Source organism: Phyllostomus hastatus, unplaced genomic scaffold, assembly GCF_019186645.2.
Source record: "Phyllostomus hastatus isolate PE091 unplaced genomic scaffold, TTU_PhHast_1.1 phas_contig_90, whole genome shotgun sequence".
NCBI lineage: Eukaryota > Metazoa > Chordata > Mammalia > Chiroptera > Phyllostomidae > Phyllostomus > Phyllostomus hastatus.
The window spans coordinates 10,566,249-10,579,365 of record NW_025333984.1 but is presented as its reverse complement, the minus strand read 5'-3'; the positions used below and the strand labels follow the sequence as shown (position 1 = coordinate 10,579,365).

The window sequence follows — 13,117 nt, the reverse complement described above, 5'->3', positions numbered from 1 at the left end:
AAAATGTGTTGGGCTTCTTTCACTTAATATATCTCTTTAAATGTTTTATCAAAGTATAGTTGATGTACAATATTTTATTAGCTTCAGGTATATAACATGGTGGTGATTCAACATTTATATACCTTATGATGTGATCACCACAAGATTAGGAACCACCTGTCACTGTGCAAAGTTATTACAATATTATTGACTATATTCCTTGTACCATATTATACTTCTATAGATTCTTTATTTATAACTGTAAATGAAATCAAAATCACAATTAGATACCACTTCACACCTGTCAGAATGGCTATCATCAAAAAAAAGTTGATAAATAACAAGTGTTGGTGATGATGTGTAGAAAAGGGAATTCTCATGCATTATTGGTGAGATTGTAAATGGTTGAGCCACTGTAAAAAACAGTATGGAGATTCCTCAAAAAATACAAATAGAACTACTATACTACTCAGGAATTCCACTTCTGGGTATTATCGGAGGAAACGAAAGCACTAATTCAAAAAGATATATGCATCTCTATGTTTATTGCAGCATTATTTACAATTGTCAAGATATGGAAGCAACCTAAGTTTCAACAATATATGATTAGATAGGGAAGATGTGGTACAATATTACTTGGCCATAAAAAGAATGAAATCCTGATATTTGTGACAACATGGATGGACCTAGAAGGTATTATACCAAGTGTAATAAATCTGATAGAGAAAAACAAATACTATATGATTTCACTTTTATGTGGATTCTAAAAAATAAAACAAATGAACAGATAAAAAAACAGACTCATAGAAACACAGAACAAACTGATGATTGCCAGAGGGGAGGGGGGTTTGGATGGGTGAAAAAGGTGAAGGGCAATAAGAGGTACAAACCTCCAGTTATAAAATAAATAAGCCCTGGCTGGTGTAGCTCAGTGGATTGAGCTCGGGCTGGGAACCAAAGTGTCCCAGGTTCGATTCCCAGCCAGGGTACATGCCTGCATTGCAGGATATAACCCCCAGCAACCACACATTGATGTTTCTCTCTCTCTCTCTATCTCCCTGCCTTCCCTCTCTAAAAATAAATAAATAAAATCTTTAAAAAATTTTTTAAAAAGACTTTTAAATTTTAATAAATAAATAAATAAATAAATAAGCCACAAAGATTTAGTGTATAAGTACAACTTTTTAAAATATAAAACAGTGCACGGAATACCCATAATCAAAATCCATCTAAGATTTCTTCCCATAGTCCTTAGAATAAAATCTAAATTCCTTGCCAGTGTCCTACAAGGCCCTCCATGGTGGAACCCCTGCCTCCTACCAAACTCATCATACACCCTTCTTCTTACTGGCTACACTCCAGCCAAGCTAGTCCTCTTTTGGTGCCTCAAACACAGGGAGGACATGGCAGTCACATATCATAATCACACATTGATATAATTATTTTATTAATTGTTGCTGCCTCTACTAGACTGTAAGCATCATGAAAACATGGTTCCTATCTGTTTTGTTCACTGCTGTATCCTAGCACCAAGACATTGTTTGTCACACAGAGTAGGAACTCAAAATTTTATTTGCTGAATGTATATATTAATGAATGGATAAGCAAAAAAAAATTGAAAAACTCCTGAACTCCAATACTTATTTTCTTGATATAAAAAGGCCTAACAAGTACTCCCTTACTCCAGCCCTCTACTGCCATTTCTGATGCTGCTATGGAAGGGTGGTTTGTACTTAGAGTTGCAAACTGATTTTTCAAAAATACATGTGTTCATATGTTAATGCCTGCATTTGCAAACTGTTACATTCAAGTAGGATCAAATGTTGATAATGAGTGTTTGCTTTGCCAGCGTTTAGATACATGCCATTCAATTGCAAAAATAACTACTTAGACTGTTGGAAGGCAGTGTGCTCCTGAGAGCTGAACAAAATGTTCAAGGGAATTAACCCAAAGATGGTAATTAAACCATAGAATTATCAACTGGAGAATGGGGCTAACACCTTATTCTGACTCTGGTGCATGTAAGTGGTCACTATGGTTACTAGAACTCAAGACCAAAGTGGATTCAGGGGTATGGGGAGGCTGATCTATATGAATCCAGGGAAGGTATGAGCTGGCTACTACCCCATACCCTCCCTGCTACCTTCATACTTTTTATAATTCTCCTTCTGTTACATCCCCAGGTTAAACACAAATAGCGAATTTAAGGGCAATTTAAGGTATCTGCTTTTATGATGGGCTTTGAAGAGTACAAGATATTCAACCTTCCTAGCTTTCCTATACTATTATTTCTCCTTTGGGATCTTCTAGATATATATGCATTTTCACAAGGTCAAGGCCTTGTTCTCTGTGGAGAGGAAGTCATAAGGTAAACCTTTATTTCTCCAATCAGGGGCAAGGAGGGAGAAGGGAACAGTGAGTGATGGTGCCCCACAAAGGATATTTGGCAATGTTTAAGGCTTTTTTGGTTTCACAACTGAGGAGTGGTGGTGGTGCTACTGGCATTTAATGGGTAGATCCCACAGATGCTGCTAATCATCTTACAATGTGAAGGACTGTCACCCACAACAAAGAATTTTCCAGCCCAAAATGTTACTAGTACCTGTGGAGGTTGAGAAACCCTGAGCTTACTCATTTGCAAATATTCATTTATTAGTCCATTAACAACTCATACACAGAGCAGATTCTTGCAAAAGGACATTGGGGTGGGTAGATTTTGATCAAACATTTGGCAAAGAAAGGAGAAAGTAATCAGGTAGTAGTGCCAATGATAGATTAGGGCAAAGACTGGAAGTTGATGACCAGTTAGGAGACTATTCTCATAGTCTGAGACAAAGAATGAGAACCTGAACTGAAGATGAATACCCTGAAGATACCCCATAAGCTGTAGAGGTAGAATTGATGAAGCATCACAAAACAATGATATAGGAGAATGAGGCAGAGCAAGAAGGCAAAGATGGCCTTTAATACTCTAGCTTAGGTGACCGGAAGAAGAGTGGGTAGATTTTGATCAGACATTTGGCAAAGAAAGGAGAAAGTAATCAGGTATCAGTGCCAATGATAGATTAGGAAAAACAGGAACAAGAGGAGCAGGTCTGCACATAGAGGGTGGGAGTGGAGAAATAATATGCTAAGTGGACTTGGCTGGTGTGGCTCAGTGGATTGAGCGCTGGCCTGCAAATCAAAGGGTTGCCAGTTCAATTCCCAGTCAAGGCACATGCCTGGGTTGTAGATCTAGTCCCCAATAGGGGGCGCACAAGAGGCAACCGCACATTGATGTGTCTCTTCCTCTCTTACTCCCTCCCTTCCCCTCTCTCTAACAATAAATAAATACAATCTTTAAAAAATAATATGCTAAGTGAGTGATGCCATAAATGTATCTAGGTAAAGCTATTTTATGAGCAGTTAGAAATGTAGATTTGTAACTCAGGAATGTGTCTGAAGCTACATGTTTCTACATAAAGTTCATCCTGCTTGGCTTATATCAGAAGCTCCATAAATATTTGTTTAATGGAAAAAAAAGTAAGAAGAGAACTCATCCAAGGACAAAATCTGTGAGTACATCTTCATCAAAGGAGTGGACAAAGAGAAAACAGAAAAAGTGCAGTTAGGGAGTTAGAACCAGCAGGGTTTAGTGGTCTTGAAACAGGAGAGGAGAGTTTAAACGGGGAGGATTTGGCCAACAGTATCAAATGTTTCTCAGTAGTCAAGTTCACTGAATAGAGTTAGACTTGACAGTAAGCAGGTCATCATCAAACTTGAGAAAGCAGATTCAGTAGAGTGATGGAAGCAGAAAATAGTTGTAGATACAGAGGACTGCAAGGTCCTCATCGTGCCATCATTAGGGATAGTGGTAAGGAAGGCAGTAGAATGATAGCTTATGGAGGTGGCAGGGACTTAGTAGCAGTAGAATATTTTAACAGAACTTTAGCCTGAGAGGAAGAAGGCAGGATACGGACACTAAGAGCACAAACTTGAATAGCTAATAGCCATTACATATCTCCTGAATACATCAACTGTATTTTTAAGCTTCCTGTAAAGCTAAGTTGAGGTCATGTGGAATTGAATTTGATGTACCATGGAGCACTCAAGAGGCCCAATAAATAAAGTTAGTTTTAACTTAAGGAAGAGTTCCCTAATAATCAGAGCTGCCTTGCAAGGGAAGGGCTGCTTGTATGTATAGAGCTCCCTTGTCACTTTAAGTGTTGAAGGAGAGGTAAGTCATCTCTCATGACTTCATGAGAGATGGTTCCTGTACTGAGTGCGACTAGATCATTCGTATCAAAACTTTTGGACTTCTCAGATGAGTAAGATTGTAAGGAGGAAATAAAGTTGAGTAGAGTAGAGGTTGACCTAGAGTTACCAACTGTAAAATTTTACTTGTGTTAGCTTTCTATTTACTATTCTCTAACAAATTACCACAGATTGAGTGGCTTAAAATAACACAAGTTTATTATCTTCCAGTTCTGTAGGTCAAATGTCTAGTAGGAGTCTCACTGAGCTAAAATCAAAGTGCCAGCAAGGCTGCATTGCTGTCTAAATGCTCTAATTAACAGAGGTGTCAAACTCATTTTCACTGGGGGTTACATCAGCCTCATGGTTGCCTTCAAAGGCCTGAATGTAATTTCGACTCCTTAACAGTTGAGTAGTTACATTTATACAGTCCTAAAATTACTTCGGCCCTTTGAAGGCAACTGTGAGGCTGATGTGGCCCCTGGTGAAAATGAGTTTGACTCTCCCGCTCTAATAGATGGAAAATTCATTTTCTTGACTTTCCTAACTTCTGGAGCCAATAACTTTTCTTAGCTCATAGCCTCCTCCACCTTCAAAGCTAACAATGTCTGGTAAAGTTCTTCTAGTATATTACCCTGATACTGACTCTTAATTCCATCTGCAACCTTAATTCCCCTTTACCATATAACTTAATTCACAGATTTGGGGGATTAAGACATGGACACATTTGGAGAGGCATATATATGATATACAAGGTATGTCCAGAAGGTATCCAGCCGTGTAATGTGAAAAAGAGACACATTTACTGAAGAAGATACAAGAAATATTGTACATAGGACAATGACACCTCAGTCCCCTTCAAAGTAGGCATGTTGGGACCTCACACAGTTCTCCCAATTGCCATAAGCTGCCCCATCGTATTTTCTTGAATCTCATCAATGGTCTGAAATCTCTTCCCTTTCAAAGGTGATTTTAGTTTTGGGAAAAGCCAGAAGTCACAGGGTGCCAAATCTGGGCTATAGCAGGGCTCAGTCACCTAGGTGATTTGATGTTTCGGCACAAAGTTCTGCACAAGATGTGACGCGTGAGCGGACACATAACAGTGCCTGGCACATAGTAGATACACCTGATGAAGCTGCCAATTACCAGTTGCCCAGAGCTGTGGCCTTTTGAATCATCTGAATAGTTGCCATGGAGGAATATTCAAGCTTAATGCAAAATTAGATGCAGATTCGTTGCTCCACTCACTCAGTCATTTTGAATGTGAAAGCCCACACAGTACACATGCTCACTCAATGACATCTACTGCCCCCAATGACTAGTACAGTGAAGTCGTCATTGTTCATGCATCTGCATTCCAGGGTACTCTCTAGTTACCTCAATTTCCCACAAACCATTCCCATTACATTAGCAATGGCTGGACTTTTTGTGGACAGACCTTGTATAGACGTATATATTTAACAGGTGTACCTCATTTTGTTGTAGTTTTCTTTACTGTGCTTTACAGATGTAGTGAATTCTTACTAATTGAAGGCAAGAACCTCTACCAGCAAAAAGATCACAACTTGCTTTATCATGATGGTCTGGAACTAATAATTATATATATTTATATGTATATATATATATGTAAATATTATATATGTAATTTATAATCAACAATATCATTTCAGAACAAAAAGGACCCTATGTACAATGCTAGAAAATAGAAATTACATAGATACAATGATTGACCCTTTTAAAAAAAGAATAGTTATCAGCCTTACTCCAACACATGTGCACATACAGACATATGCATATTTCACCAGACTGAAAACTTCACCATGGATGGACCAACGCCACAGCTTTAGAAAGCATTAGACTATGTGATCTCTTAAGGACCCTCCCAACTTTAAGCCTCTTCGATCCCCTGGAATTCACTCTACTGTGGCATTACCTGGAGAACCTTCTTGTAGTATATCTTTATTTGTTCCTTCACAGCTATATTTTTCTTCTTCCTGCTTACTTCAAATGTTATCATTAAGTAAGCAAAAGACTTCTGTTTCCTTTTTTCTCTGATTCAAAAGGCTATGAAAAGTGTTCTATAAATGATATGAAATATTGTTATTCTGATCTTTGGGGTAATTGAGTTGTTTGACATTTTTATAACAATGCCTTTTGGAATATGGGTGGTGTAATTAGCTGCCATGCTGTATATTAACAATACCTACCTGACTCTACAGACTTTAGGACTATAAATAAAAGCATGACAGCTGGCTCCAGCCTTGCTTGTCACTTACCATTGAAGGGAATGCTGCCGAGCTATGCTAGAGTCCCCAGGAATCCAGGATGTACTCAGAAATGACATCTTCAAGGAAGAGAATTTGGTGTTTTGCTAGAGGGAAGAGATGGAGACAGATAACCAAGATATATTGTACTGGGAAAGTATGGAGGCCCCAAGTGGGGACAGTATTTTACTAGTATTACTTAAGGACCAGAAAATTCAGAGGACAGCTGCACATACTCAAACCAAATTATCAGGGTTTATTTCTTAGCCCATTACTACCAAGGAATGAGAATATGAAAGAACACTGCAGAAGAAGAAAAGCTGTGCTACTTTGGTACTCAGTGTGAGGTCCAGGACAGTGGTTACTGCGGGGAGGGTAATCTGATGGGGTTAAGAGAAGACAAAGTATGCTAAAAAGAGCTGGCAAGAGAAAAGAAACAGAAAGAGAACTATTTATTTGCCAAGTTATATGGTAGGCACTGAGCTAGGTATTTTCCATGTACCATTTCATTTACTGCTCTCCTTATGACAGTAGTGAGAAGCAACACTTATAACTTAAGACATACTTTACATTTTAGTTATCACATTTATTATTGTCTTTTCCCTTCACTAGTAGATGAGTTCCAAGGGGACAGGATCTTTTTTATCTCCTATATCTCAAAACACCTATGACAGTGCCTGGCACATAGTAGATGTTCAATAAATATTTGTTTCGTGAAAAATAGCTAGCGTTAATTGAGTATCTATTATGTGCCAGGTATTGTTATAGCTGCTTCCCATGAATGAACTGATTTTAATTTTCACAACCAATGCTGAAACAGGCATTATTATCCCAATTTTACAGATGAAGAAACTGGGTCAGAAGTACAGAGATATTAAGTAACTTGCTTAAGTGATAGATTCAGAATTTCAACCTATATGGTCTAATTTCAGAACTTGCCTTCATAATTATTATCTTATACTGAAGTTCAGAAAGGTTAAGTAACTTGCATAAAGTATTGCAGCTTAAGACTTGTAGAACTATGAACTGTTGCCCTTTTCATTTCAATACTCAATAAGATTGCCAAGACAATTACTTCTAGCATCATTTTACCAAGGACTAGTCTTCTGAGATAAAGAAATGAATGTGGTTCATTAAGGATTCACATTAAGGTAACAGACACTGCCGAAAAGAATCATGAGTCCTCCCCAAATCACCAATCTGCCAACTGCTCTCATTGTTAGTATTTAGGGCTGGGGAAGGTGAGAGGAGCAGCCAGCAGATGAGTCATGGGAAACCCCTGCCGTATCCATCTATTCTATGTTGAGAGCAAGAAGGGTAAGTCACTTTCCTGGCAGTCAAATCTTGACCCATGCTTCCCTAGATAGTTCTGGAGTAGGGATGCTGTAGAGATGCTAATAAAGCATTTCTAAGTGACTGGTCTGTAACTCATTGCCATGACCTTGTACAAGACACTTCCTCCTTTGTGTCACAGATTCTTTATGATAGGGAGGTGTCAGTAGAACCCTGATGAATCAGAAGAGATCCACTTTATCTCCTATATATTGAACTTTTTCACATAAAATTTCATTTTGAGAAAGTATTTCACACTAAAAACCATGCTTGAAAAATCACTGAATAAAATAGTCATTTAAGTTCCTTATAGCTCATTCTAAAAAATCTAAACACATACACATTGCCCTTTGGGTCAGCTCACTGTTCCATTCAATCTTACTTTCTGCAGCCAGGAATAGGACCAGAACCAGAGAGATCCACTGTGAGAGGCCATTCACGGGCCCCCTATGCCCCAGTTTCTCTCAGAGGCTATTAACTCTGTCCTCATGTGGCAGTTATCTTCACCACTGGGACTTCTACTGTTCCTTTTATATTTTGAATTAGAGCTAGGGTAACTATGTACAATTGTATTTGCAGGGCAGCTGCACTTGTTTTATATGAAGGGAATAGAACATTTACAGATTTTTCTCTTAACACTCTTTTTGTTGGTGTGCACTGCCATGTGTCTGCCTTTTGGACCACAGTAGCCTAGTATTCCCTGAGGGCTGCTGCTGATCTTTAATACTCTTAAATCCCTTGCCTGAGCCATGACCAAAACTGTAAGCTTAGTTTCAAATTTTGATTTTCGCTGTGTTCCTTCACACCTGCTCACTCACACATTTTTATAAGGTCTTTCTTTGTCTCATTCCACTTGTCATCATATACAGGCTTAAAGATTTCACTGAGTGCTCCTTCCTGGAGTCTGGGTTTCACCTATACAATTTGATTCCCTTCTTACAAAATTTTAAAACAAGCAAAAATAACTTCATATACTTTGTGTGTGTGTGTGTGTGTGTATATTTTTGAAAGATCAAAGTAATGATACATACAAAATTCAAGATAATAATTACCTCAGAGGGACAGAGAAGTCAAAATAGGTAGACACAATAGAGCAGGAAGACAGAGTTAAAATAAGTTATAAGTAATGTTATAGTTCTTGGGTTGCATGGTGGTTTTATGAGTATTTTTTGTAATTTTAAAAGCATTGATTAGCACTACAGTAGAAAACCTCATGAGGCTATTGAAAATATCAAGTGAGATAATATTTGTATAGTACTTATTAGCACAGTGCCTGGTGCCTACTAAGCACTCAATGGCTGTTACCATTGTGAATTTTATATAGATCATTATGTACACTGGCCAAGATTTGACCTGGTACTGCAAAACTCTCCATTTACATGGAACTACCTTTTGACCCAGTGATTCTACTTCTGAGGATATATCCTAAAGATCCAAAAATACCAATACAAAAAATATATGTGCATCCCTATGTTTGTAGCAGCATTATTTACAATAGCCAAGATCTGGAAAGAGCCAAAGTACCCATCAGTAGATGAGTGGATAAAAAAGCTGTGGTATGTTTATACAATGGAATATTACACAGAAGTAGAAAAGGAGAAACTCTTACATTTTGTGACTGCATGGATGGACATGGAGAATATCATACTAAGTGAAATAAGTCAGTCAGTGAAAGACAAATACCACATGATCTCACTTATATGTAGATTCTAATGAACACAATAAACTAATGAACAAAATACTAATGGAGCACAGATACATGAATCAGACTGACAGCTGCTGGAGGGAAGGGGGGCGAGAGGAAAGATATGAAGGAATAAACCAAAGAACTGGGTTAGGGGAAAGTGAGAAAAAGTTGGAATGACTATAATAGCAAAAAAAATAAAAACTAATAAAAGAGCTTCTCCATTTACAGGATTAATTTGGGAATGGGACTGTCCTTAGTGTCTCTACTGGTGAAGACAAAGGCAAAGTGACATCTGGCCAATTTCTGTTTCTGAGTACTCCCTTTGACCACCCCCTATCATGAGGTGCCCCAGATTAATTCTTAAATTGGCTTCATCCTTTTAATACAAAGATTAAATGCATTTGGGGATCACCTAGAATATCTCAAGTTAGAGGCTATTATCTTCCCTGATGGAGATACTTCAGTAACTGATAATCATGTTTGAAATGTTACCTGCAAGCCAATGACTAATAAGTTCGGCTGATAAAAGTAAGCATCCCTAATCAGTGTAGGTTTAAATAGAAAGCATGATACCACAAATACTGAGAACTCTCTAATTCTCACAACACAGTCAAGAAGTTGAATTAAATTGGTTTTCCACTTGCCTTCATCCTACTTTGAGAGCCTTCCTTCTTTTGGTGCCCAATGACTTCACTGTTTTTCCTCTTAGGGAGGACTTCAGACCCTTTATATTCTCTTCTCTGATCCACCCATCCCCCTCAAAATTTACCCATCTGCCTTACCACTTGTTCTAGCATCTAGTCAGACATTAATTCACCTTAACATGCTAATGGATGAAAAAGAATATATTTAATCCCCCTCTCAAGCCACTGACTTTTTTCAACATTCTAAACCTGAAGAAGCATAACAGTGGCTTCCACACAGAATCCCTTAAATCACACCACATTATCAGTTGCCTGTTCTGTCTACTTTGCATGAATAGAAGGAAGCAGTAGTGCAGATAATCTAAAGATCATTTCCACTTGGCTTGGGAATGCACCACACTGTGTTTTTGTAGTTGATTTGCTTTGTTAATTATGTTCTACTTGAGCTAATGTCGAAATTGGTTCACATTTTTTTTAAGCTCATCTGGGCCAGAAGAGGGAAGAGATGGTGGTGTGGCCCACTTTGAAATAAAGTAAAGCTGACTACAATTATGAGGAGGACATGAAAGTTCTATATGTGGGCTAATAGATCTAGAAGATAAATGCAAATGGATAAAGACAGCACTTTGCCAATTACACGTGGGAAGAATAGGCCCACCTACCTGCCATGATTCACTGGGCACTGGAAGGCCAGTCATCCCAATGACCTGCCCAGAATCAGAAATCCTCTTTATTAGTAGCCTACATTAAAGGTATTAGTAATAAAATAACTATGATTAAATCATTATGTTACCTAAGAGGATCAACACATTTCCTAGCAGACACATTAGTACTTTGTCTGACTAAATCATCAGTCATTTTTGGCAGCAGAAAATGCCATTAAAGGTTAAGACACAAGACAGTTGTATCTTGAAGGGGGTGTGGGTGTACTATGAGGTCCTTAGGCAGCTATGGTGGAAGTATGGTAGCACCAAATGAGCTGGGAGGTTTACTGAAAAAGGGTAAGACAACCTTCACCTCTTTTCCCCCACATTTTCTTAGTTTCCTTCTCATGGTAGATATATAGAATATGCAACTCTATTAAATAAATTATTCCCTTCCTTACTCTTTTGCTGCACAGCTGGGCTTTTGAAAGCTTCTAGGATTTCAGAAATCTTACTTTTCTTTTGAGGCATATCATTTAGACCCAAAACATAACTATACATTGTATTTCCAACCCTGTAATTGCAACAAGGAACCATGGGACTACTGAAATTTCTATTTTTCTCATTGCAGTCTGCTCCCAATTCTCGAGAGGGGTGTATGCCATCTTTGGATTCTATGACCAGATGTCAATGAACACTCTGACCTCCTTCTGTGGGGCCCTGCACACATCTTTTGTCACACCCAGCTTCCCAACTGATGCAGATGTGCAGTTTGTCATCCAGATGCGCCCAGCCTTGAAGGGCGCTATTCTGAGTCTTCTGGGCCACTACAAGTGGGAGAAGTTTGTGTACCTCTACGACACAGAAAGAGGTAAGAAGAGGCATCTGCTCTCCTTTTTGAGCATTTGTATTGGCAGTGGTGTTTAACATTCTTCAAATCATGTTTGTTCTCTTCTTTTACAATAAATAAAATATAATACATTTAAAATTGTATTTAATATTCAAAATGAATTGAAGATTAAGACCAAAAAATCAAAGCAATGGTAATTTTAGAGTCTAATTTTCAAGCCATATATGTCCTCCCACCTCCAACTCTGGAAAGGGGTTTGGAATAACTTCCTGGTTGAGTCTCTGTTGTTACAAAAAAAAAGAGCCCCTCACCTAAAAAAAATTTCATATGGTCTAAAATACACAAAGTAAAAGCAGCTTAATCAAAAATAGAGAGAGGCCTAAGATGGAAAGTTTTGAGGAAGTAATCCTGTTGGAAAGCAAAATTAACCCCATTTCACAGATGACAAAACTACAGCCTAAAGAGAAAAAGTGCTTTTTCACACAGCAGCTTAACCACAGAGCTGGGACTGGTGTCAATATCTCCAGCATCCAGGGCTTGTTCCATCAGATCACATTAGATCTTCCACCTATAAGGCCTCAACAATGATCTGATGAAAATAATGAGTGGAGATGTGCTAATCTGGGTCTTGGGGATGGATGTTTTTTTAATAGTGAGATACTATGTTGAGGACACATTATATTGAAACAATCTCAGAAATTAAGGGGCTGATCTTAAATGGTATACAATTAGGTGTAAATATAACTCAGCTAAACAGACTCTTCTAAAACTCAGTTATCTTTCAGAGATTCCTCAGTAAAACCAGGGGATCCTATCACCATGAAATTCCAAACAACAATGTTACTTTGTCTGGAACCCTGATTACAGGCTGGGAAGGGATCTCCCGGACTTATGGTTTTCTGACTCATAGAAGGAAGGAGCAAATGGAAGGCCTGCCTACCTTAGGCATCCCTACAAAGGATGTCCTTCCAAGTAACTTAACTTGAAGGGCCATTTTGTTTTGCAGAACCCAGAGCACTTTACAATTCACTCTCATTTTGATGTGCCATCACACCTGTCAAGAAATAGTAATGCCTGTATTTACCTATGGTATTTGCCTCCAAAATCATTAAAATTCATAAACCTGAAGTAGAAACCAGAGTTACAGTCCACTCTTCCATTAAGCAGCTCTATGACCTTTACCAACTCATTGAAGCTCTCTTGGCCTTGGTCACCTCACCAAAGGTGTGTCCCTTTTTAATGTAATATTACATAGCTTTTTTGAGATACTGTATCAGACACAGGACATGTTATATCTAGCAACTAATTCTAACATAAATTATCAGTCAGTCAACCAATTCTACAAGTTGTTATGAACCCCCAGTGGTGTGTTCAATATTATGATAGATGCTTAATCAAAACAGTATGAATAAGTGTAGACAGAAAAGGACAATCATGAAACAATTCATGAACACAGAAAAGTATCAAACTGAGTGTTATACTAC

At 38.1% G+C, this 13,117-nt stretch overlaps 1 protein-coding gene across 3 annotated transcripts in view; it reads left to right on the top strand.

Annotated features, from left to right (window-relative positions):
* Positions 1-13,117, top strand: part of GRIA3 (glutamate ionotropic receptor AMPA type subunit 3) — a 391,825-nt gene that overhangs the window by 65,571 nt on the left and 313,137 nt on the right. For all 3 annotated transcript variants that reach the window (XR_006787340.1, XM_045852236.1, XM_045852237.1), the window contains exon 3: positions 11,415-11,654. Coding sequence is in view for 2 of the 3 variants with exons in the window: in XM_045852236.1 (XP_045708192.1) it covers positions 11,415-11,654 (240 nt within the window). In the remaining variant the exon portion in view is untranslated. The remainder of the gene's footprint in view (positions 1-11,414; positions 11,655-13,117) is intronic.